The 25,192-nt window shown below is 50.6% G+C and overlaps 2 protein-coding genes across 2 annotated transcripts; one reads left to right on the top strand and one right to left on the bottom strand.

Annotated features, from left to right (window-relative positions):
* Positions 1-251: 251 nt before the first annotated feature.
* On the bottom strand, positions 252-3,519 carry zc3h10 (zinc finger CCCH-type containing 10). The gene is made up of 3 exons (XM_056298208.1): positions 3,321-3,519; positions 1,615-2,903; positions 252-1,517 (listed from the first exon to the last, which is right to left on the bottom strand). Exons 2-3 carry the CDS (start codon positions 2,755-2,757, stop codon positions 1,005-1,007), a joined length of 1,656 nt encoding a protein of 551 aa, XP_056154183.1. The 5' UTR covers positions 2,758-2,903; positions 3,321-3,519; the 3' UTR covers positions 252-1,004.
* Positions 2,674-24,404, top strand: si:dkey-28n18.9 (sorting nexin-6). Its single transcript, XM_056298219.1, has 15 exons — positions 2,674-2,733; positions 5,907-6,056; positions 6,288-6,401; positions 6,594-6,701; positions 7,157-7,217; positions 7,363-7,490; positions 10,902-10,985; positions 11,342-11,416; positions 11,555-11,585; positions 18,713-18,800; positions 18,945-18,984; positions 19,074-19,160; positions 19,969-20,058; positions 20,215-20,280; positions 20,385-24,404. The coding sequence occupies exons 2-15, from the start codon at positions 6,051-6,053 to the stop codon at positions 20,523-20,525; spliced, it is 1,119 nt and encodes a 372-aa protein (XP_056154194.1). The 5' UTR covers positions 2,674-2,733; positions 5,907-6,050; the 3' UTR covers positions 20,526-24,404.
* The last annotated feature ends 788 nt before the right edge of the window (positions 24,405-25,192 follow it).

The following is a 25,192-nucleotide window of genomic DNA, read 5'->3' on the forward strand; positions in this document are numbered from 1 at the left end:
TAAGTACTGCATCTTATACCTTGTATATGTACTTGCACACTGTAGTACTTTCATTATTGTTTGAAAAGGGGAAAAACAACAGCAGCACACAGAAAGCCCATAGGTGGGGCATCTTATCAAAACAGGGAGCCTCTAGCTCTTGTTCAACTGGAGAACACTTTCTACTGATCCAGTTTATTTTAGACTTGCAGACAAGAGCATCCTTAGTCTCGAAACCCTACCCGTGAGAACATGTCCTTGTCAATATTATTCCCCATGCTTGAGGTCTGGCATGTAAGACTTAGCCCATTTTGTGTAAGCAGCGACGAGGACATCGCCGAGGAAGGGAATCCCAAGCTTGCCACGTTTGCAAAACGTGCCTACATCCAAACAATGCAGGCGATTGGATGTTAAACTGTTTACATGTGCAGTTGTTCACAACATGTTGAAATTGTGGCCGTTCCAGAATGAATTAATTCACCTAATGTAGCAAAGCACAGACAAGAAAGTGAAAATAAACAGTGTTTATGTACTTTACATAGGACAATTCTAAAGAAAGTAACATAACATATTTTTTGAGTGGTGTATTTACTCATGCTCAACAAATTGTGCAAAATACCAAATTTACACAAGAGCAACCCACAAAAATATAGCACTAACTACCTCCAAAGTGTTAAATCTTCCCGCAGTTACAGCACACCAGCCTTGTGACTAACTGAAAGTCTTTAAACACTATTAACATCCTCCCCACACACTTTCAGTCCGTTGCTATTTCTGGTGCCTTTATTTGAAGAGGTCCCTTTGGCACATAGACTTTCGTCAAGTTCGTAGGCCAGGAAATATTTATTTGCAATGCTGCCACAAAACAAAGAGTGACTTGATGTAAACCTGTTGTTTTACCCAAATGCTGCAAGAAAATGTAGTCCATGGGCCCTTTCTGTAAGGAGGACCCCGTCTCACAAACATCAAAAAGACAATGACTGACGTCCTTCTAACTCAAAGGGTGCAGTTTAACAGGAAATCAGTTAGTGAGGCAGCGTAGTGATCCTCATGCTCTGACTGGCTATAGGGTAGGACACCATGGGACTAGTGGCATGGCTCATGGTGATCCCGGGCAAAGGCTGTGCCATGGACACTGCTACTGGTGCAACAGACACAGCCACTGGCGCCATAGAAACAGGGGGCGCCATACCCTGGGCAATGGTCTGTGCAAGGGCAGCTGAGAGGGGGGTGATTTCAGGGTTGAGGTGGGGTGGAGGGGCTGTAGGTGGGGCAGCATTAGTTGGGGGTGCTGTTGGGGCACCTGTGGGTGCTACCAGGTCTTGCTGGGTGACGGGCCGAGGCTGAAGTCCTGCACTGCTCAGGGTGGTGTGGGTCTGGGCAATGCTATGGTTGTAGGAGCTTACAGTTCCCACAGGGGGTGCCAGACTCTGCTCAGTCGGGGCTGGAGTGGAAGACAGTGTCATCACCTTGGCCTGGCTCCGGAACTGGGCGTTTTGTTCGAGCAGGACCTCATTGGTTGCAATGAGATTTGAAACCTGAAAGACAGAAAATGTAGACTTTTGGAGAAGAAAAAAGTTGAACAGGACCCAAACTGTTTCAGTCACCAACTCATATAAAAGCTTTCCATCCTACCTGCTTCTTCAACTCCTCTACTCTCTTCCTCAGCAGGGAGTTCTCCTCTTCCAGAAACCTGTACTCTAGAGGACGAGGTGGCAAGGTGGCCTGGATCCCAAGTTCATAATGCCCGCCTCCACTCCCATCTGTCAGTCGCAGCCCCTCAAGCCGCCGCCTCTTCAGCTGTAGCGCCGTGTGGTCCACAGGAGCCTCCATGGTCCCTGCTTCAAAAAACCCACTCTCAAATAGCGGGTCATATACCGAACAAGAGCCCCGATCAAAACGCCGCTGTCCCAATGAACCTATGGACAGGCACCCACCTATCCCTCCCCCTCCAACACCCCCAACTCCTGAGATACCCGATTCTCGGCAACCTCCGAGGCTGGGGCAGCCCATGCCCATTATATTAGTCCCAACCCCAGCCCCCACAAGTCCAGCCATTCCTCCACAGGTGCCTACCCCACCCCCACCAACACCACCACCAGCATTCACCATCCCACTTGCTCCCGCCCCAATAACACTCCCAACGCCTACCCTGGTAGATTCGTACTCATAGTCCTTCTTGACATGGCGAAATTTACACTTGTTACCCCTCTGACATTCCCCCTTCAGGAAATCCCTACAGATAGGGACCTCTCCACGGCTATGGGGGAGGTCCATGGGGGACAAGCCCAAGCGTGCTGCCACTTTCCCTCTCAGTCTGAGGGGAAGCTCTCCGGTTTTCTTGTAATAGTCCTCATCTTCTTTAGAGCCATGAACAAATCGACAGTTGGAGCGCATGCACTCCTTATTCTGGTGGTCATGACAGAAGATGAATTCGTTCTTCTGCACCCCCAAGTCTGGCACCTCGTTAAAGTCTGGGTGCCTGAAACGACAGCGCTTTCCTCTCTTGCACACATTCCGTATGAAGTCTCTGCAGACACCATCCAAAGCCAGTCCAGAACCCAGCCCCCCACCTGCGCCGTTCCCACAACTGTTGCCGTTACCGAGAGCCCCTCCTCCCCCCATAACCCCAGAGCATGAGACACTGCCCCCACCTCCTGACCCCACTCTGCCCTCTCCCGGGCCCCCGCCTAAACCAGACCCAGGTCCACCTTCCTCACCCAGGCTGCCCCCGCTCCCACAACCACCTGACAGGTAGGAACTATCCCGGTCAGGCATGGCGCTCGGCCCAACACATGGAGAAGGTAGCACTCATGTGTATGTGTGGCGGGTTGACTTGGTCTGGCAGCCGGTTCAGTGCGCTGCAGAAGAGGGACGAAAAAGCACGACGCTTCTTGGTGTGGCGGGAGCTTCTATTCGCAGGTCTGCAAAACAAAACACATGCATTACTGTTAAAAGTTCTCAAGCTGGGCAACACAAGGCCAGACTGAACATTTCAGGCCCAGAGTTACAGTACAGGACCAAGACGTTAGCGCGTGATTAGCTGGGACGGGACACGCCAGCCCTGCTGTTTACATTCGGGAATGTTCGGCGGGTTTCACAAAGCCGGCCAAACTGGCGCCTGGGTTTAAAGCATGCGGAACTGCAACAGACCAATAAGCACAACAGACGCCAAGTAGAGTCGTGGGCACAAGTGGATTCCACGTCGCTACAGGGCACGTCGCGGTGCCGGGGCTGCTGCTAGCGAGGCGACCGCTAACTTCCTAGCTAACGTTAGCAAGCTAACGTTATTTCCGCAGCTACCGTCCGCGCTAGCCAGGCTGCTCTTATCGGGCTCTTACCATACGTTAGACGAGGAGCGGTATCCAGAGAGACCGTAAACGGTCCAATGTCCACCCAGCTACCTCTGGCGCCACACCGCAGCGCACCCAAACCCCGCTGCTAACGGTCCCTCAAGGCCCCGGGTTGTTTACCACAGCACCTACTGCACATATGCAGAAAAGCAGCGAGGAAGACGAGCCTCTTCTTCGGCGCCTCCCTAAGATTGTTTCTCGTGCCCTCTGCCGGTGGAAGTGTGAACTCGTTGCGGCGTGTCAGAAAAAAAACGTGATCCTAAAATCTGCACGGTTTACTCTACTTTCTGATGGGCGCGGCTCCGCTCAGAAAGGCTTGTCGTAAAAAACGGCCACAAAGCACAACCGTTGTTAGGTATCCTAGCGCCTTTTGAGTCGTTTGCGCGGTTGTAAATAATGGCCATTCCCTTTCCCAATAGTCTCTCGTCCAAGAAATAAACGTGTTGAACCGCGGGCTTGTGTCTTTTATCGCAGTACTTTTACTGTGCGATTTACAATCAGCCCATACCTATTCAACCCTGCGATTACCGACGTGTTGCTAAGATAGTAAGTATGATGACGATCAGTCAACATTGCTTCGTCTCCCTGTCTGCGGACCCCATATCTGCCCTCTGACACTCAGCAGTGGCACTACAAGGTGCTTCCCTGTGCATGGTGGCGTGCTTCCCTGTGCATGGTGGCGTGCTTCCCTGTGCATGGCGGCGTGCGTCCCCGTGCATGGCGGCGTGCTTCCCCGTGCATGGTGGCATGCTTCCCTGTGCATGGTGGCATGCTTCAGAGCTGCCGTGGTCTGCCTCACCCTGTCTCAAGCTCAGCTTCATTGTCAAGTGTATTAGAATACAATGAAATTCTTGTGCTCTGGCTCTCTGCCTTAATACAAAGGACACAAGGACCCCCCCCCCAAAAAAGTTTGGCTCACAGTACCTCTTCAGAGAAAAACAGAAAATACTACAACACCCTCGATGTTCTACAGACTTCCCCTGGCAGGCAGATAAAGAGGGCTTTCCGTAAAACGGCCATGAAGCACCACCCTGATAAAAAGAAGGCCAATGCGGGGGAGACTTTCAGAGAGATAGCTGAAGGTAGATTACAAAATGACTTGCAACTGCTGTTTTTAAACAAATCTGAAATTTTAATCCAACACAGCTATCCAGGATAAACTACCTCAGATCATATCTATTATTTATTTACCTCTCAAACACAATAAGTGACCAAAGTCAAGTCGAAGTGTCTTTATTGTCCCTTACAGGGAAATTAGTTTGCAGCCAGTATAATAAAACCTCTCACAAAACATACCAAGACAACAGGACATAGTGGAGAACCAAAGGAGTTCAAATAGACTGGTATCCACCCTCATGGATGGATGGAGCTCTCCCCCACAAGACATCCACTACAACTTTCAACCTTCACATCCCATCTCAAAACGCACCTTTTCAAACGGGCACGCATTTTCCCACTGAGCCTCGCTGCACTGACTTGTGTGCAGATGATGATTTTATACGTATCTGTTGTGTTAACTTTTACTGCCCACCCTGCTTTGTTTCATTTGATGCTGTCTGACCCAGTGCTGCTTGTTTTTTACTGTATTCCCGAAGGTGTCCTTGAGTGCTCTGAAAGGCACGCACAAATAACATGTATCATTATTAATATTATTGTTATTTGATGAGCGAAGCCCATGGTAGTAATGTTAAGTGCTGTATCTGAGCTGGTTTTCCAAAGGTGTCTCATTTTTTCTTTCCCTGTGTGGCCTATGCAGTACTCTCTAACAAGAAGGAGAGGATGACGGTATGACCGGTTGGGCCATGAGGCTTTCTTTCTTTCTTTTCTTTGTTGCGACGGTGAAAAGACTCGTTTGACCCTGACGCGAGACACGCTTCCTCTGCTTCACTTTTGAGAATCTGTCCCAGGACCTCAACTTCCATGACCATCTATGGAGGAACTTCACTCCCACCGGAGTTACCCTGCAGGGGCAGAGGAGGAGGAAGACCTCTGTAAGGGCCAGTGCTGTCAGGCGACTGACTTCTTTGACCCGCTGGACAGTTCTTATAACGGACACTATGATGAGGAGGAGTGGGAGCCTTTTTTTCTAGACTACCACGCAAGTAGACGGTAGCAGAGTAGGTGAAGGGGGCGTGAGGTTGTTGCTGTAGGGCTGTAATGTGTTATTGTAAATTCTTCCCTTCAGAGTAGCCTCTGTAAACCTTATGTGGTGTGCAGTGTCCTCGTCTCGTGCTCTGTGCTCCTCATATGGATCCAGATGTAGTGATCCCTGCAGCGCTCCACGACTGTGCAGTGTGAACTATGGCTCATTTATGGGGCAGCCTATAAGATGGATGGTTGTTTATTGGCTGCTGGAATTGTCAGAGGTGACCAGCAAGGTCTTTATTGGACTGTCACGCCAGCTTTTCGGAGGGGGAGTGTCTCGAGGTCCCGAGTTACTGACTAACACATAGTTTACTCGTCTTTTCCTTTTTTTTGCCTGCGCCAGCACAATAGTTTGGGCAGTTTTTTCCATCCCCGCTCTCACAGGACCAGTTTACACTTTGACCTAGAGGATATCCTGTGCCTCCTCAGCAGTTGGAGCGTGTGAGTGCACTTCGGCAGTTAAGGAAAACTACCCTCGCTGCTTTTGAAAACGCTCTACTGAGGACGGCAGGGGATTTAACCAACCCAGAAACGGGAGAAGGATAGTTTATTCAGCAGTATCCAGGCTCAGCCATGATGGTAAGTTGTACTTCGGTGCGTGAAAAGTTATGAATTTATTCACGGTTTAAGACTGACAGGCGGACCCCCCCGCCCCTTGCTGCAGAGCGCCTGCAGTCACGTACAATGGCGACGGTTTTGTTTCAGAGGGCTTAGCAAGTGAGAGTATACTACCCGCACTCACAACCGAAGCGGCCTCCACATTTGTCTGTCACGCGGCTTTTTAACAGCCACATTCATTTCATCCTGCAGGAGGAGGACAAAGACGTGACATTGTCCACTCTCAGTGTGGATTCCCCCAGTATCAAAGTTACAGAAGTGGTCAGAGATGGAGACACACTGACCTTCATTATCATATCGCAGAAGGTGAGCGAGCGGGCCGCAGACGTTGCTTTTATCATTGCCTAACTGTGATCCACAACAAAAATCAGACAAGTTGGTTCATTTGGTATAACTCTGATATATATATATATATATGTATATATAGTGATCACTAAGAAAAGCCCTGAGCCGCTGTGATGTCATGGGGTGCTGTGTCTTTTCTCTGTGGTCTACCAGCTGTCTGGGACAGGGGAGTACCATGTGGATCGGACTTATGAAGACTTCGAATGGCTTCAGCACCATCTGTTCTCTGAAGAAGATGTGCCGGGGTTACAGGGGGTTATAGTAAGACTTCCACTTCGTCTGCTCCCATTTCCAACATCCAGCCTAACACACGGATGACAGCTCGAGAGACGGCGTTCTGCAGCATCATGGCGGCGGCAGGGGGTGGGGGTGGGGGGGCACTAGCACATGCTGAGTGTATGGACTCAACAGCTAGGCTTAATTCCAGCCATGGCTCATAATTTCTATTGTAAATATTCATGTTGCTGGTGAAACGTGGGGACTAGCCAGTGGAAGCTGTGAGCTGCATGACCTCTGCGACGGTGACAATGTCTTTTTCCTGCAAAACTGTGGGTTAACTCGCCACAAGCCACTCTGTCCTTCTGCTCTCCTGTTAGGGTCACTGTGTTTGCCTGAATAAATGCAGCAACGTCGTGTTTAACAAAGAGGAGAACAGTAGATATCCCTTGGCGAGCAGTACATGCCACCCGTTTATGCTGATTCTGCTCTTTCTTCAGTTTCCTCCTCTCCCGGCGAAGGCTCAGGTGAACGTGTCTCCTAAGGTCATCAAACAGCTGGGTATGTCCTCTGAAAGACATGTTTCCTGACCCAGCTTGGACCGTTCCCTCCAGCATGCCACTTTGCACTCTTTCTTTTGCCCCACAGGGATTTGCCCCGTGGCGTGGTGTGATAAAAGTGATGGTCTTGTGTTTCTCTCCTGCAGGTTTCCTGGCCATGGGGCAGGACTGGCAGCCCTACTGCGCGGCGCTGCAGACGTACCTGCACCAGGTGGCTGCAAACAGCACGCTCAGGAAAAACCGAGCTCTTGAGGTCTTTCTTACCAGCTTAGAGGTACGCCGACGCAAACAACCGTTGCACTTTATTTGAAGGCCTTTGTTTAAAAGCCCCCCCCCCCCTGCTGCAGAAAAAAAGAAAAAAGTCTGAACCTTATTTATGAGCGTACAGAGCAGTAAACCGATCAGCTTTTATGGGCAGTGTCTTGGGACAGAGCTGCATGTTCTAATCTTGTTATGAAGCTCGTGTCTGTGTCTCAGTCAGCGCAGGGGACAGCCCTGTGAATCCAAACCCCCTGCTGATCTCACAGATCACGATCCCTTAATGTCTCAAAAGCCGAGGCCTGACAGGAAGTGAAGCCTGGTAAACAGGAAACCAGGAACGGTGCGGGGATGAAAACACGTAACGCTTCACGAGAGCAGTTTATGCTGCACATGCTGAGGCATAGCCATGGAAAACTCACAGGGGATGAGTCGAGCGGTCACTGTATTGATGCATGAGTCATAGATGGAGGAAGGGTCCCCGACGCCTTCATGGCTGAACCCTTCTGTGGTCTTCCGGGTCAACATGACCCATAACAGAGTTTTTAACAGCAGGGAAATGACTCTACATGTTCTTTTTTCATCCTGAAATGTGACGGCTTTTCCTAGAGGGACCCCAACATTAGAAACATGTGACGACTTTTCCTAGAGGGACCCCAACATTAGAAACATGTGATGACTTTTTCTCGAGGGACCCCAACATTAGAAACATGTGATGACTTTTTCTCGAGGGACCCAAACATTAGAAACATGTGGCGACTTTTTCTTGAGGGACTCCAACATTAGAAACATGTAATGACTTTTCCTAGAGGGACCCCAACATTAGAAACATGTGATGACTTTTTCTCGAGGGACCCCAACATTAGAAACATGTGATGACTTTTCCTAGAGGGACCCAACAATAGAAATATGTGATGACTTTTCCTAGAGGGACCCCAACATTAGAAACGTGATGTCTTTTCCTAGAGGGACCCCAACATTAGAAACGTGATGACTTTTCCTAGAGGGACCCCAACATTAGAAACATGTGATGACTTTTTCTAGAGGGACCCCAACATTAGAAACGTGATGACTTTTCCTCGAGGGACCCAAACATTAGAAACATGTGGCGACTTTTTCTTGAGGGACTACAACATTAGAAACATGTAATGACTTTTCCTAGAGGGACCCCAACATTAGAAACATGTGGCGACCTTTTCTTGAGGGACTCCAACATTAGAAACATGTAATGACTTTTCCTAGAGGGACCCCAACATTAGAAACGTGATGACTTTTCCTAGAGGGACCCCAACATTAGAAACGTGGCGACTTTTCCTAGAGGGACCCCAACATTAGAAACGTGATGACTTTTCCTTGAGGGACCCCAACATTAGAAACGTGATGACTTTTCGTTAAGGGACCCCAACATTAGAAACGTGATGACTTTTCGTTAAGGGACCCCAACATTAGAAACGTGATGACTTTTCCTAGAGGGACCCCAACATTAGAAACGTGATGACTTTTCCTAGAGGGACCCCAACATTAGAAACGTGATGACTTTTCCTAGAGGGACCCCAACATTAGAAAAGTGATGACTTTCCCTAGAGGGACCCCAACATTAGAAACGTGATGACTTTTGGGACCCCAACATTAGAAGCGTGATGACTTTTCCTAGAGGGACCCCAACATTAGAAACATGTGATGACTTTTCCTAGAGGGACCCCAACATTAGAAACATGTAATGACTTTTCCTAGAGGGACCCCAACATTAGAAACGTGATGACTTTTCCTAGAGGGACCCCAACATTAGAAAAGTGATGACTTTCCCTAGAGGGACCCCAACATTAGAAACGTGATGACTTTTCCTAGAGGGACCCCAACATTAGAAACGTGATGACTTTCCCTAGAGGGACCCCAACATTAGAAACGTGATGACTTTTGGGACCCCAACATTAGAAACGTGATGACTTTTCCTAGAGGGACCCCAACATTAGAAACGTGATGACTTTTCCTAGAGGGACCCCAACATTAGAAACGTGATGACTTTTGGGACCCCAACATTAGAAGCGTGATGACTTTTCCTAGAGGGACCCCAACATTAGAAACATGTGATGACTTTTCCTCGAGGGACCCCAAAATTAGAAACATGTGATGACTTTTCCTAGAGGGACCCCAACATTAGAAACATGTAATGACTTTTCCTAGAGGGACCCCAACATTAGAAACGTGATGACTTTTCCTAGAGGGACCCCAACATTAGAAAAGTGATGACTTTCCCTAGAGGGACCCCAACATTAGAAACGTGATGACTTTTCCTAGAGGGACCCCAACATTAGAAACGTGATGACTTTCCCTAGAGGGACCCCAACATTAGAAACGTGATGACTTTTGGGACCCCAACATTAGAAACGTGATGACTTTTCCTAGAGGGACCCCAACATTAGAAACATGTAATGACTTTTCCTAGAGGGACCCCAACATTAGAAAAAGTGAAACATTGTTTTGTTCATATTTCCATGAAAGTTGTACCCCACTAGGGTACTAAGATTGTCTTAGGGTCATATGTGACCCGAAGACATGCGTGGGTCATGTGTGTCTTTCTGCACTTTGAAGAGGGAAAACCCAGTTAGTCACACAGTTTTCGATTATTGACAGGCTGTTTCTTCCTGCAGAATAGATTTGGGGTTTAAAATTAAATTTAGTTGCTTTAACTTAGAGGTTGGCGGCATGGTGGTGCAGTGGCTAGCATGGTTGCCTCACAGCAAGAAGGTCCTGGGTTCGAGCCCCGGGGTAGTCCAACCTTGGGGGTGGTCCTGGGTCGTCCTCTGTGTGGAGTTTGCATGTTCTCCCCGTGTCTGTGTGGGTTTCCTCCGGGGGCTCCAGTTTCCTCCCACAGTCCAAAGGCATGTAGGTCAGGTGAATTGGCCGTACTAAATTGTCCCTAGGTGTGTGTGTGTGTGTGTGTGTGTGTGTGTGTGTGTGTGTGTGTGTGTGTGTGTGTGTGTGTGTGTGTGTGTGTGTGTGTGTTGGACTTGTGATGGTCTGGTGGCCTGTCCAGGGTGTCTCCCCGCCTGTTGCCCAATGACTGCTGGGATGGGCTCCAGCATCCCCGCGGCCCCAGCTGGGATACGCGGCTGGGATAATGGAGCGGGAATGGGATGGAATTCGGAGGTTTAATGAGGGCGGGTCAGAAAGGACCCTTAAGACAGGGCAGTGTACACAACGTGTGGACAACACAAGGGTTAAAAGCAACAGCTCACGCTGTCGTCCATGTTTGACACGTACTCTCAGTACTGATGTTCTCTTCATACCGTGACCTTTAAGAGGACAAAGTTCCTGTGTCTGACTTCTAGTGTGTGTGTGTGTGTGTGTGTGTGTGTGTGTGTGTGTGTGTGTGTGTGTGTGTGTGTGTGTGTGTGTGTGTGTGTGTGTGTGTGTGTGTGTGTAGCCTCCTGGCCGGCAGAAGGTCAGGAAAGGTATCTTCAACCGCCTGAGTCAGGCTGTGGAAGGAATGAGGAAAGAGGGTCATAAGGTGAGGGTCATGTGACTTCCCCCCACACCGTCTGCATGCTGCACAGTTCTTAGTGACAGTAAACACAACACAATAAATAAATACAACACAATCAATAAATAAATACAACAAATAAATAAATACAACAAATAAATACAACACAATAAATAAATACAATACAATAAATAAACACAACACAATAAATAAATAAATAAATACAATACAATAAACACAACACAATAAATAAATACAATACAATAAATAAATACAACACAATAAATACAATAAATAAATAAGATGTTGGTGTTAACGCTGTACCTCCATACTACTCCACAACCTGGCATTTGATTTGACATCCGTGATGACTGTCTCTGTAGGACGTGGATGACTTCTTTCAAGCCGAGCGGGACCGTAACCTCGTTCTGACCGGCTGTACCAAGACAGCCGCTGAGGTGAGTCGGTCAGCCGAGTGTGTGTGTCTGTCATTTTCTGTAACTGCAGACAGACACACAAACACAGCACACACCCTGTCCCTTTGTCCTTGCTCCTCTGTTTAGTTTGGCTGTTAATTTCTGTTCTGTCTCTTGCAGAGGTTCCTGGATGTGGTGCTGAGTGAGCAAAGTAAGGAAGTCATTTACTACAAAGGAGCTCTGTGGTTTGTACCTCAGTAGGCTCCGTGTCACACGGCTGGACGGATGTGCAGCACATGCTGTTCCGGGGGTCTGCACAAACAACGCATTTCATTATGTTCATGCAGTTCTTAACAAAACAGGACATACATTACAGAACACATTATGGGGTGGACACCAGATGTGAAGAGTTCAGGGATGCACCATGATATTGGTACGTCATCAGTATCGGCCAGTAAAGGCCGATATGACGGGCCGATATGACAGGCCGACATGACAGACCGACATGACAGGCCGATATGACAGGCAGACATGACAGACCGATATGACAGGCCGATATGACAGGCCGACATGACAGACCGACATGACAGGCCGACATGACAGGCCGACATGACAGGCCGATATGACAGGCCGGTATGACAGGCCGGTATGACAGGCCGATATGACAGGCCGACATGACAGGCCGACATGACAGGCCGGTATGACAGGCCGATATGACAGGCCGATATGACAGGCCGACATGACAGGCCGATATGACAGGCCGACATGACAGGCCGATATGACAGGTCGACATGACAGGCCGATATGACAGGCCGACATGACAGGCCGACATGACAGGCCGATATGACAGGCCGATATGACAGGCTGACATGACAGGCCGACATGACAGGCCGATATGACAGGCCGACATGACAGGCTGACATGACAGGCCGATATGACAGGCCGACATGACAGGCCTATATGACAGGCCGACATGACAGGCCGACATGACAGGCCGATATGACAGGCCAATATGACAGGCCAGTAAGATGAAGCTTTAATTACCGAATACATGATGTGAACTGGTGGTCATGAGCGTTGGGTGGTGACTGAAAGGGTGAGATCGTGGATACAAGCGGCTGAAATTAGTTTCCTCTGTAGGGTGTCTGGGCTCAGCCTTAGAGATAGGGTGAGGAGCTCGGACATCCGGAGGGAGCTCGGAGTAGAGCTGCTGCTCCTTCATGTCAAAAGGAGCCAGATGAGGTGGTTCGGGCATCTGATTAGGATGCCTCCTGGGCGCCTTCCTTTGGGGGTTTTCCGGGTACAGCCAACTGGGAGGAGACCCCGGGGTAGACCCAGAACTCGCTGGAGGGACTACATGTCCAATCTGGCCTGGGAACGCCTTGGGATCCCCCAGGAGGAGCTGGAGGGTGTTGCTAGGGAGAGGGACATCTGGAGTGCCCTACTTAGCTTGCTGCCTCCGCAACCCGACCCCGGAGAAGTGGCTGATGATGAGATGAGATGAGATGCGATGAGATGAGATGCGATGAGATGAGACGAGATGAAGATGTGAACCATTGACCAGGCACAGCCATGGTGCGTCACATAGGCGGAGCACATAGGCGCTGATTTATGTTGTTGCCCGTGGGTGCCCAAGTTAAGTGAATACCACCAAGGTGATGACTGTCACCAAATCACTTGTACTGCGCTTGCCTTAGTCATGACCGTGATGCAAGCTGACTCGCCCGCTGTCGTCTGTCAGACGTACACACAAACTGTGATGAAATGCGACACTGCTCTACTTTGAACAGCAGCACACGGTCTGGTTTCTCTATTGATGGACGAGCCGTAGAGATCAGCAGCGCGATGCCCACGTGGGTGTGCAAGGGGTCCGTGGTCAGTGCAGCTCCAGCTCAGTCCACTACAGGAGAGACTTGATGTTCTCTGCAATTAGGTGGAAAAAATATGTGCATGTGTCGGTATCGGCAAAATGAGCAGGAAAACATCGGCATATCAGATACCCGCAAAAATCCCGTACCGTGCATCGTTAGAGGAGTTACTTTAGGGGGACAAGACAAATTTAAAAAACAAGAAGAAATTAAAGAAAACATTTGAGATATTCTGTCTCATCTCCACCGTGCTTCAGTTACCGGACGTGGCATCGTGCTGCCAGGGGTTTGTGTAGTTGTGTGAGTATTATGTGGTGGCAGGGCCTTCAAGGTTTTCGTTGCTCTGGACACGTCTGCCATTTTATGGGACTCGTGCCTGATTTGGCAGAAGACCTTCAGCTGCAAGGCTGGTGCGGGTACGCATGTGCTGCAGACTGGAGCTGAATGTGAGTTGGATATATGGACAAGCAGAAGCTTGACACACTGTCATTCCTCTGGTGAAGATGGGAAGTGAGGCGCTGAGTCTTTCCTGTGCTCTGAGCCACCTGGGCAGTTCAGAGAGGAGCACACTACTCTGCTCTGAACCTGATTTTGAACTTTACCTAATCCTCTCTTGGTAGTGCCTGACCGTACCACCGGGCAGCATGTCCATGCAGACTCTTTTTTTTTTTTTTATAAATTTATTTCTGATTTTTCCCTTTTTTCTCCCAATTTAGTGGCCAATCGATCCCTATTTTAATTCAAACACCCACCCTCGCACTGTATGCGTTCGCCAACTGCATCTCTCCGGCCGGCAGTCTCGAAGGAGACCGCCTCGCCACTTTCGTGACAAGGCGACTCCAAGCCGAACCACTGTTTTTCCGACACACACAGAGACGCATTCACGTGACGAACACAAGCCGACTCCGCCCCCCTCCCGAAGACAGCGTTGCCAATGATCGCTGCTTCGTCGAGTCCGGCCATAGTCGGATCTGACGAGACCGGGGCGCGAACCCCAGTCCCCAGTGGGCAACTGCATCGACACAGAGCCGATGCTTAGACCGCTACACCACCGCGGACCGTATGCAGACTCATTTTCAGTCACCCGGGTAGTAGAAGATCCAGGAGAGTGGTTTTCGGTGTGAAGACATTTGGCCATTCATCTGGATGGCTTCTTCAGTTTTGATGCCGGTGTTCTGTCTATGTGCTACCTATTGAGATGTGCCACTTACGTAATAACCCCACTATTTAGCCCCGTGCTAGTGCCATGCCTGTTTTTGAAAGAGGACCTGAGTGGGGACAGACGGTCAGAGCCCGCCGCCTCTGCTTTCCCTGAACTGGGCCAGGGTGTCGGTCTAGAACAGTGTTTCTCAACCCAGTCCTCAAGGACCCCCTATCCTGCATATTTTCTTTGCAACCCTGAATAGGTACCTGTTTGTAGTTATTCAACCAATCAGCAATGAATTTTGTCAGATGTTGCACACCTTGCATAATTAAGTGCTGCGAGATGATTGGTCGAGTAAGTACAAGCAGGGCTACCTATGCAGGGTTACAATGAAAATCTGCAGGATAGGGGGTCCTTGAGGACTGGGTTGAGAAACACTGGTCTAGAATGTGTACGCGGCGCTCCTCAGACCCGCGGCTCTCTTCGTGTACAGGAGTGTAAGGTGCAGCATGCTGCCCCAGTGGTTGGCTCTCCTGTGCCGGGTCGTGTGTCTGTGTTGGCCTCACCGCGTCACCACTGAGGATGCTGTCCGGATGAATGGCGAAACGTCTTCAAACCAAAAACTAACGTCCAGAGAACAGAGGTGAGCCTCTCCTGGGTATTTTACTACCTGGAGAGATACCGCCTCGGCAGTACTGAAGCTGAGGCAGGACCAGCATTCGCAGGATCTCTCCAGCAGACCCTGGGGTTGAGAGTCTGCAGCAACGCCTGATAACCACCGGGCCTTTCCCCGTTCTTTCAACGGTTCATTCAATGTGTCTTGAGTCAGATAATTCACAGCTGAGAGTGACGCCCACGAGTTTGGTTTCCTCTCCTTGCTCACTTGAGTCTTCCTTGATGAATAGATTCAGCTGCAGCTTCAAACCCAGCCACAAGAATTTTACTCTCTTCTACTTAGAGACGTAACAATGAAGGATCTTGAGTCTCTTGAATCTTGAAGCGTGTTGAAGGATTTGGTCCAACATCAACTCTTTTTGTTTTCATAAAGTAACTACCAATTAATTTCCTGATATCCACTTTACTCAAATTTGGAATAAAATAGACATCAAAGTCTGAGCGGGTTCTGCTCCGCGTTCTCTCGGCACAATAGCTTTCTGCCCAGGAACCAGCTGATAGTCCTCACAGAAGGCTGAATCAGTCCATCTGGACACAACGCTTAGCGAGAGAAAGGGAGGAACGCCGCTTTGAACGGGGAGTCAAAGGTCAAAGAGGCCATCTATGTGAAGAGGGAACGACCATCCCTGAAGGGGGTGGGGGTGGGGGGTGGGGGGCTAAGAGTACATCCGTCACCATCTCACAATGCTGTCATTTCAACTATTCTCCAACCCTTTGTGAATAGTACACGTGACCTGTAACTCTAGTTAACGCTCAAGGCAATTTGCATATGACACCGGTGGTCGTTATGCCACTGTAGTGTTGCAGACTGCAGGTACCCCCACCCTTATGAACAATATGGTGACTGCAGGTACCCCCACCCTTATAAACAATACAGTGACCCCCACCCTTCCTACTGTGTGTATCATGTGTACTCGGCCCCTTCCTACTGTGTGTGTGTATCGTGTGTACTCGGCCCCTTCCTACTGTGTGTATCGTGTGTACTCGGCCCCTTCCTACTGTGTGTATCGTGTGTACTCGGCCCCTTCCTACTGTGTGTATCATGTGTACTCGGCCCCTTCCTACTGTGTGTATCATGTGTACTCGGCCCCTTCCTACTGTGTGTATCGTGTGTACTCGGCCCCTTCCTCCAGTGTGTATCGTGTGTACTCAGCCCCTTCCTACAGTGTGTATCGTGTGTACTCGGCCCCTTCCTACTGTGTGTGTGGTGTGTACTCGGCCCCTTCCTACTGTGTGTATTGTGTGTACTCGGCCCCTTCCTACAGTGTGTATCGTGTGTACTCAGCCCCTTCCTACTGTGTGTATCGTGTGTACTCAGCCCCTTACTACTGTGTGTATTGTGTGTACTCGGCCCCTTCCTCCTGTGTGTATCGTGTGTACTCGGCCCCTTCCTACTGTGTGTATTGTGTGTACTCGGCCCCTTCCTACTGTGTGTATCGTGTGTACTCGGCCCCTTCCTACTGTGTGTATGGTGTGTACTCGGCCCCTTCCTACTGTGTGTGTGTTGTGTACTGGAGACCTGTTGTGAGGTCCAACTAGATGCCGTCCGGTCTCTCATCATTGGTATCCACGACTTTGAACAGAAGTTCCTCGTGTGTGTGTGTGTGTGTGTGTGTGTGTGTGTGTGTGTGTGTGTGTGTGTGTTTTCTGTCACGGCAGAGAGGTGTTCGAAACTGACTTTCAGTAACTTCCTGTACATGTCAAGACGTTCAAACAGTCTTTGTGTTGTCGTGTTGTCTGTTCCTCCAGCTAACTGAAATCAAACGAAGTACGTCCCCATGCTGCTACAGCTGAGTGTGGTGTCTTGTGTGTGTTGTGTTCTTGTGGTTGTGTGTGTGTTGTGTTCTTGTGTGTGCGGTGTTCTTGTGTGTGTGTTGTGTTCTTGTGTGTGTGATGTTCTTGTGGTTGTGTGTGTGTGATGTTCTTGTGTTTGTGCGTGTGATGTTCTTGTGGTTTTGTGTGTGTTGTGTTCTTGTGCGTGTGTGGTGTTCGTGTGTGTGTGTGTGTGTGTGTTGTGTTCTTGTGCGTGTGTGTGTGTGTGGTGTTCTTGTGTGTGTGTTTGTGTGTATGTGTGTGATGTACATGTGTGTGTGATGTTCTTGTGGTTGTGTGTGTTTGATGTTCTTGTGGTTGTGTGTGCGTTGTGTTCTTGTGTGTGATGTTCTTGTGTGTGTGATGTTCTTGTGGTTGTGTGTGTGTGATGTTCTTGTGGTTGTGTGTGTGTGATGTTCTTGTGGTTGTGTGTGTGATGTTCTTGTGGTTTTGTGTGTGTTGTGTTCTTGTGTGTGTGTGGTGTTCTTGTGTGTGTGTGTGTGTGTGTGTGTGTGTGTGTGTGTGTGGGGGGGGTGTTCTTGTGTGTGTGTGTGTGTGATGTACATGTGTGTGTGATGTTCTTGTGGTTGTGTGTGTTTGATGTTCTTGTGGTTGTGTGTGCGTTGTGTTCTTGCGTGTGATGTTCTTGTGTGTGTGATGTGGTTGTGTGTGTGTTGTGTTCTTATGTGTGTGATGTTCTTGTGGTTGTGTGTGTGTTGTGTTGTTGTGGTTGTGTGATGTGGTTGTGTGTGTGTTGTGTTCTTGTGGTTGTGTGATGTGGTTGTGTGTGTGTGTGTGTGTGTGTGTGTGTGTGTGTGTGTGTGTGTGTGTGTGTGTGTGTGTGTGTGTGTGTGTGTGTGTGTGTGTGTGTGTGTGTGTGTGTGTGTGATGTTGTTGTGGTTGTGTGTGTGTTGTGTTCTTGTGGTTGTGTGATGTTGTGGTTGTGTGTGTGATGTGGTTGTGTGTGTGTTGTGTTTTTGTGTGTGTGATGTTGTTGTGGTTGTGTGTGTGTTGTGTTGTTGTGGTGTGTGATGTGGTTGTGTGTGTGTTGTGTTGTTGTGGTTGTGTGATGTGGTTGTGTGTGTGTGTGTGTTGTGTTCTTGTGGTTGTGTAATGTGGTTGTGTGTGTGTGTGTTGTGTTCTTGTGGTTGTGTGATGTGGTTGTGTGTGTGTTGTGTTCTTGTGGTTGTGTGATGTGGTTGTGTGTGTGTTGTGTTCTTGTGGTTATGTGATGTGGTTGTGTGTGTGTTGTGTTGTTGTGGTTGTGTCTGATGTGGTTGTGTGTGTGTTGTGTTCTTGTGGTTGTGTGTTCTTGTGGTTGTGTGTGTGTTGTGTTCTTGTGGTTGTGTGTTCTTGTGGTTGTGTGTGTGTTGTGTTCTTGTGGTTGTGTGTGTGTGATGTGGTTGTGTGTGTGTGATGTGGTTGTGTGTGTGTTGTGTTCTTGTGTTGTGTGATGTGGTTGTGTGTGTGTTGTGTTCTTGTGGTTGTGTGATGTGGTTGTGTGTGTGTTGTGTTCTTGTGGTTGTGTGATGTGGTTGTGTGTTGTGTGATGTGGTTGTGTGTGTGTTGTGTTCTTGTGGTTGTGTGATGTGGTTGTGTGTGTGTTGTGTTCTTGTGGTTGTGTGTGTGTGATGTGGTTGTGTGTGTGTTGTGTTCTTGTGGTTGTGTGATGTGGTTGTGTGTGTGTTGTGTTCTTGTGGTTGTGTGATGTGGTTGTGTGTGTGTGATGTGGTTGTGTGTGTGTTGTGTTCTTGTGTTGTGTGATGTGGTTGTGTGTGTGTTGTGTTCGTGTGGTTGTGTGATGTGGTTGTGTGTGTGTTGTGTTGTGTTGTTGTGCAGGGATAGCGGTGGCGTGCGGCCACTTCTCCACTGCGCTGCAGCTGTGTGTGGACCGGGGGGACGACGCAGACCAGCGGGCCTTCAACAAGTGAGGACTCTATTGCACCGCCCCCCTGCGGCAAAATCAAACGTTGCAGCAGTTCGCTGCGCGGTGGCGCCCCCTGTCGGGCAGGGTGAGAGTGTTCTTGTTGAGACTGTGGACCAACTGACATGCGGCGTGCTCCTCTTGCAGGATCTGTGTGAAGCTGTCCGAGGTGCTGGACTCCATGAGGGTAAGGTACCGGTCTGCATCCGGCGTGTCCCACACTTGCCGCCTTGCTGCTGCTTTCACAGGCAGACTTGTTCATGTGTGTGTGTCCAGAAACACATCGGGGAGGCTGCTGAGAACAACGTGAGCAGCCTGGGGCTGGGCCTGGACCTGGACTGCCGCTACCAGGAGGCAGAGAAGGTGGGATGTCTGAGCAACACACAATGCCGCGGTGGTCATGTTGACAAGGGCCCAGCGGAGGCGCACTTACGCTGCTCGTATCTTGTGCTGCTGCACACTCTGGCTGGGATGCTGGCATGTGGCACTTCAGGCTGAATCACCTGAATGTCACCAGACTTGTCTTTGTGCCGGGCCGCACGGTGGCGCAGCGGTTAGCTCGCTCGCCTCACAGCCAGAAGGTTCTGGGTTCGAGCCCCAGGGTAGTCCAACCTTGGGGGTCGTCCTGGGTCGTCCTCTGTGTAGAGTTTGCATGTTCTCCCCGTGTCTGTGTGGGTTTCCTCCGGGGGCTCCGGTTTCCCCCCACAGTCCAAAGACATGTAGGTCAGGTGACTCACTGTACTAGATTGTCCCTATGTATGAATATGTGTGTGTGTGTGTGTGTGTGTGTGTGTGTGTGTGTGTGTGTGTGTGTGTGTGTGTGTGTGTGTGTGTGTGTGTGATGGTCTGGCAGCCTGTCCAAGGTGTCTCCCCGCCTGCCGCCCAGTGACTGCTGGGATAGGCTCCAGCATCCCCGCCACCCTGAGAGCAGGATAAGCGGTTCAGATAATGGGTGGATGGATGGGTGGATCGATGGGTGGGTTGATGGATGGGTGGGTGGATGGACGGATGGGTGGACGGATGGGTGGACGGGTGGGCGGGCGGGAGGGTGGGTGGATGGACGGATGGGTGGATGGGTGGGTGGGTGTGTTTGTGCCAGTATTCTGCCGTATATCCTGGCAGCTGTGTGTTTTGTGTCCTATGAATGTGCCGTTCCCGGCCTGGCCTGCAGGAGATGCTGTTCAGGAGGACCTGTAAGCTGATGGAACTGGAGGCCGCCAGCAAGAACGCCGAGAAGGCCAAGCCCGGAAAGAAGGCTGCGGTGAGTGTCCACACATACCGAACGCCTGTCTATGCTGTTTTATGTATGACCACCAGGTGGCAGTGGTGGTCTGCCACGTACGCGCAGCGCTACAGTGAGTGAAAGCATGCGTTTACTTGATGGCTGCTGTGCTGACGCCGTGTCCGTGTTGCCTAGATGGAGGAGCTGAAGAAGGGAGCGGAGGAGGAGTTCGAGCACATATCAGGAGTAGCGAAACTGGAGGTAAACAGGCTTCGCGACCCAACCTCCCCTGGCTGCTCCGCCACGGCCAGCAGCGCCCTTCTCCTCCTACGCGGCTCCTCTCTCATCATGTGTGCTCTTTCCAGATCGCGCGGCTGCACAGCATGCGGGTGGAGATGCTGCGGCGAGCCCTGATCCAGTGGTGCGAGAAGCAGCTTATCACGGCCCGGGAGAGTGCTGACCGCTACAAGCAGCTCCTGCAGGACTTCAAAGGGATGGCGGTGTAATCACCCCCACCCCCACCCCCACTCCCACCCTCCGAGGCACACACGGCATCACCCAGACATGTTGCCAGCCCGCCGTGCTGCCGCCTGCCGGTGTCCAACGACCTTTCAGCGTAAACGTGTTGAATCTAATGAGACATCCCTGCAGACGCACGTGTTGCCGTGTTTAAAACTCATGTATGTATACACCCCCCCACCTCCCCCCCCGCCCCCTCTGCAGGCACCCTCCCCCCCACGGTCAAGTCCACATGAACGTGAGGGCATCGAGTGCTAGCCGGGGAACACGTGGCTGCCTGGCGAGAGCGTGACGTGCGTCTGAGTGTGCATGAAGTGCGGCTGGTTCCTGCAGCACCTCTCCGGTGCTGCCGAGGACACGCCGTGCAGCTCTCTGTCCACCGCCTCCGCCTCCGCCTCCGTCCACCGCCTCCGCCTCCGCCGGGGTCACACCAAATAAAGTATGATGAATTGATTGCCAAGTCCCTCGCTTGTGTGTGTGCGTGTGTGTGTGTGTGTGTTTCTCACTCCCGGGTCATTAATCAGTAGGTTTGACTTCCCCTGCAAGGACGTGGCACCAAGGACACTATCTCTCTCTGCTGACTATGAAGTCTGGGTTTTGGAAGCCCCCCCCCTATTATTTCCACATGTTATCTCTTTCTTCGTCTGTATTCTGTGTTTTGCTTCCTTTGCTGATCAGAAACCTTCGCCAGTGTCCTGCCCAGGCTGCAGCACGTGCAGCTGGTGGACTCGTGTAGAGGACGTTCCGGCACGGCTCACACCGGGAGTCTCCAGGCAGAATTGGACTGCGTAGCACAATGTCACCTTTCCCTCTCCCCTGTACTGCAGACTGTTGGGTCACATCTCCGCTCCGCTTTGCTCCTCGCCTCATCCGTTACCGCCTGTAATCTCTCGATTGGATGGATAAGGAGAAGTGGTTCCTATTCCAGTAATCAGGAAAGATAGATGACTGGCTTAACAAGAAGGGAGGGCGGGGAAGGAGGGAGGCTGGTCGGAAAGTGAAGGAGTGGCTGGATCCGGCCCTGATGGTCCTATAATCTGATATTGTCTCTACATCTGCATCCACTCTGCTGCGTGCAGCACTCTGCCTGGAAATGAAGGGATGGATTAATGAAGAAACCTTACCCGGCACATGGCGGCCCGGCCTGGCCTGGCCTGGCCCGGCCCGGCCTGGCTCTCATTTAGAAACCTCAAAGTCCTCATGAGTGCCGACTGGAAGAAGGATTTTTTTTGTTTTGTTGGCACATCTCATGTGGCCCACGAAGAAGACAACCTGCAGTTTCCCAATATAAAAGTGTACTCATACAGCTGGTAGCTCATACCGGCTCTGTGCACGGCTGCAGTCCTCTGAGTCCCGGTTCCTGCTGCAGCCGTCGTACCAGCTTCCTGTTTGTTGGCGTGTGCCGTTGACGAGGGCATATTTTCGGCGATGCCTGCGAGATTTACCGTGGATAAATGTCAACAACATGCACACAACTGTCCACACACTTACACCCGCATCTACCAGCACACGGGCGGGAAGTTTGTAGTCATCCATATCAAGTTATGTCCACAATTCCCTCCGTCCATCCGTCTGCTCGTCCTCATGATTGTGGCCATAACTTGACATGTACAGCTCGAAATATGCCATTGTCGATAGCACACGCCAACAAACAGGAAGCTGGTATGGCCGCTGCAGCAAACAGGAAGCTGGTATGGCCGCTGCAGCCGGAACCAGAGGCCGGTGGACTAGTTATGCACAGAGTCGATTGGTTTGGAGTTGCAGCTATTAGCGGCTGGTGGGCTCGCCATGCCTTCTCATTTGCTCTACTTAGAGACACCGATCAGCCAAAACATTAAAACCACCTGCCTAATATTGTGTAGGCCCCCCTCGTGCCCCAAAACAGCTCTGACCCGCTGAGGCATGGACTCCACAAGACCTCTGAAGGTGTCCTCTGGTATCTGGCACCAAATCATTAGCAGCAGATCCTTTAAGTCCCGTAAGTTGTGAGGTGGGGCCTCCATGGATCAGACTTGTTTTTGCAGCACATCCCACAGATGCTCGATCGAATTGAGATCTGGGGAATTTGGAGGTCAAGGCAACACCTTGAGCTCTTTTTCATGTTCCTCAAACCATTCCTGAACAACTTGTGCAGTGTGGCAGGACACATTATCCTGCTGAAAGACGCCACTGCCATCAGGGAATACTGTCACCATGAAGGGGTGGGCCTGGTCTGTAACCATGTTTAGGTAGGTGGCATGTGTCAAAGTAACATCCACATGAACGCCAGGACCCAAGGTCTCCCAGCAGAACATTGCCCAGAGCATCACACTGCCCCCACCAGCTTGTCTTCTTCCCATAGTGCATCCTGGTGCTATCTCTTCCCCAGGTAAACGATGCACACACACCCTGCTGTCCACAGAAAACGTGATTCATCAGACCAGGCCACCTTCTTCCATTGTACCATGGTCCAGTTCTGACGCTCACATGCCCACTGTAGGTGCTTTCAGCAGTGGACAGGGGTCATCATGGGCACTCTGACCAGTCTGCGGCTATGCAGCCCCATAGGCAGCAAGCTGTGAAGCACTGTGTGTCCTGACACCTGTCAATCATAGCCAGCATTCACTTGTTCAACAAAGTGACCTCCAGTAGCTCTTCTGTGGCATCAGACAGATGGGCTACCCTTCACTCCCCACGCACCTCAATGACCCTTGGGCGCCCATGACCCTGTCGCCGGTTCACCAGTTGTCCTTCCTTGGACCACTTTTGGTACACCCCACAAGACCTGCTGTTGTGGAGATGCTCTGACCCAGTCGTCTAGCCATCACAACGTGGTCCTTGTCAAAGTAGCTCAGATCCTGACGCTTGCCCATTTGTCCTGCTCCAACACATCAACTGACTGTTCACTACTGACTGATACGTCCACCCCTTGCCAGGTGCCATTGTGTCGAGATAATCCATGTTGTTCACCTACCTGTCAGTGGTTGTAATGTTTTGGCTGATCGGTGTGTACTCTTTGTAGTCTGCATCTGCAAGTCAGAATAAATCCTCATACATATTTTTTGTTAAATCTTAAAACTAATTTCATTAGGAGAACCAGATTACTCGGTAAAGCAGACTTTACAGCACCGGGATGGAAACGTGACTTTTAACTGTGGCAGTGAATAGACGTGTCCATGTGGACCCACTGCACCCGCAGCGACTGAATCTCTCCGGCACAGCGCAGCAGCAACAAAACAACAAAAATAATCCCTGCAGTATTTAGAGGCAGATCAAACAGGTGGAGATAGGTGCAAACTGGTTTCCTCCCATTAAGCAACATCATCACAGCTGCAGCTGCAGGGGTGGTTGTGGGTGGTGCATGGTTCACACGTGTGACGCCACCTCGGGCAGCAGCAGCTGCTGCATGTTTTGCACTTCTGGGTGGGTCTGAAGAAGAAAGCCTGCTGCATGAATCCTGGATTTGATAAGGCACACTGAAGATCTGCTTCCAGAGGTTTGATGGACCGTTCCGATGACTCGGTGGTTTCACCTCTTCATCCTTCTGAAAGCTCATCTCACCATGAGGACAAATGCTCTGTGGATGCAAACGTTGGAGGGTGGTGTGTGTGTGTGTTTGTGTGTGCATTAAACCGAACCACGCCTAAGCAATACAAATGAGTGAGTTCGTTTGATTTCATTAGATGTGGTGCAATGAAAAACTGTTAATATTGTTTTTCCCCATCATGCCCGGTCCCCGCTGTTCGTCCCTGCATCGCACCAGATGGACATCACAACAGGTGGCCGTGTTTTAGGTGCTTCTAAGAGTCCTGCAGTAGCTAGCTGGTGTGCACGGGACCCACACACTAATTAGTGCCCCTCTCAGTTGCCGAGAGCGCGACTCAGATGAAGGACAAGGAGGTCATTGCATGGCTTTGTGTGTCTGTGTGTGTGAGTCTGCACATGCAGATGCATGACATCCCAGTAGAAACACACACTCAAGGCGGGTTTACGTAAGCGGCTCGTTACCGGCGGAAAGGCGGCACTCAGTGCACAGCCCTGTGGCCTGACGAAGAGCAGCTTGTCAGCTGCTTCGATGAAGGCCCTGACAGGGCTGTCTGAACACGCAGTACGACGACACCTGATGATTCAGACCCGGCAGGGCTGAACCACACCCAGGACACAGTACTGTGAATACTGTAGCCGTCCTGAGGAGGCGGCGCCACACCAGGGACAAAACACTCCGGGTCGTTACCCATCCATCCATCCATCCATCCATCCATCCATCCATCCATCCATCCATCATCCAAACTGCTTATCCTGCTCTCAGGGTCGCAGGATGCTGGAGCCTATCCCAGCAGGGACTGGGCGGCAGGCGGGAAGACACCCTGGACAGGCCACCAGGCCATCACAGGGCCCACACACACACACACATTCACACCTAGGGACAATTTAGTACGGCCGAGTCACCTGACCTACATGTCTTTGAGTCACCTGACCTGCATGTCTTTGAGTCACCTGACCTGCATGTCTTTGAGTCACCTGACCTACATGTCTTTGAGTCACCTGACCTACATGTCTTTGGACCATGGGAGGAAACCGGAGCCCTCGGAGGAAACCCACGCAGACACAGGGAGAACATGCAAACTCCACACAGAGTACGACCCCCAAGGTTGGACTACCCCGGGGCTCGAAC

Source organism: Lampris incognitus, chromosome 2, assembly GCF_029633865.1.
Source record: "Lampris incognitus isolate fLamInc1 chromosome 2, fLamInc1.hap2, whole genome shotgun sequence".
Classification (NCBI taxonomy): Eukaryota; Metazoa; Chordata; class Actinopteri; order Lampriformes; family Lampridae; genus Lampris; species Lampris incognitus.

Bases quoted from the DNA above. Each gene is read 5' to 3' on its own strand.
- zc3h10 (XM_056298208.1), bottom strand. From the start codon at position 2,757: ATGCCTGACCGGGATAGTTCCTACCTGTCAGGTGGTTGTGGGAGCGGG. The intron at 1,518-1,614 runs GTAGGATGGAAA...TCTGTCTTTCAG, and splicing joins TAGAGGAGTTGAAGAAGCAG to GTTTCAAATCTCATTGCAAC.
- si:dkey-28n18.9 (XM_056298219.1), top strand. The intron at 6,402-6,593 runs GTGAGCGAGCGG...GTGGTCTACCAG, and splicing joins TCATTATCATATCGCAGAAG to CTGTCTGGGACAGGGGAGTA. The intron at 11,586-18,712 runs GTAAGGAAGTCA...GTTGTTGTGCAG, and splicing joins TGTGGTGCTGAGTGAGCAAA to GGATAGCGGTGGCGTGCGGC.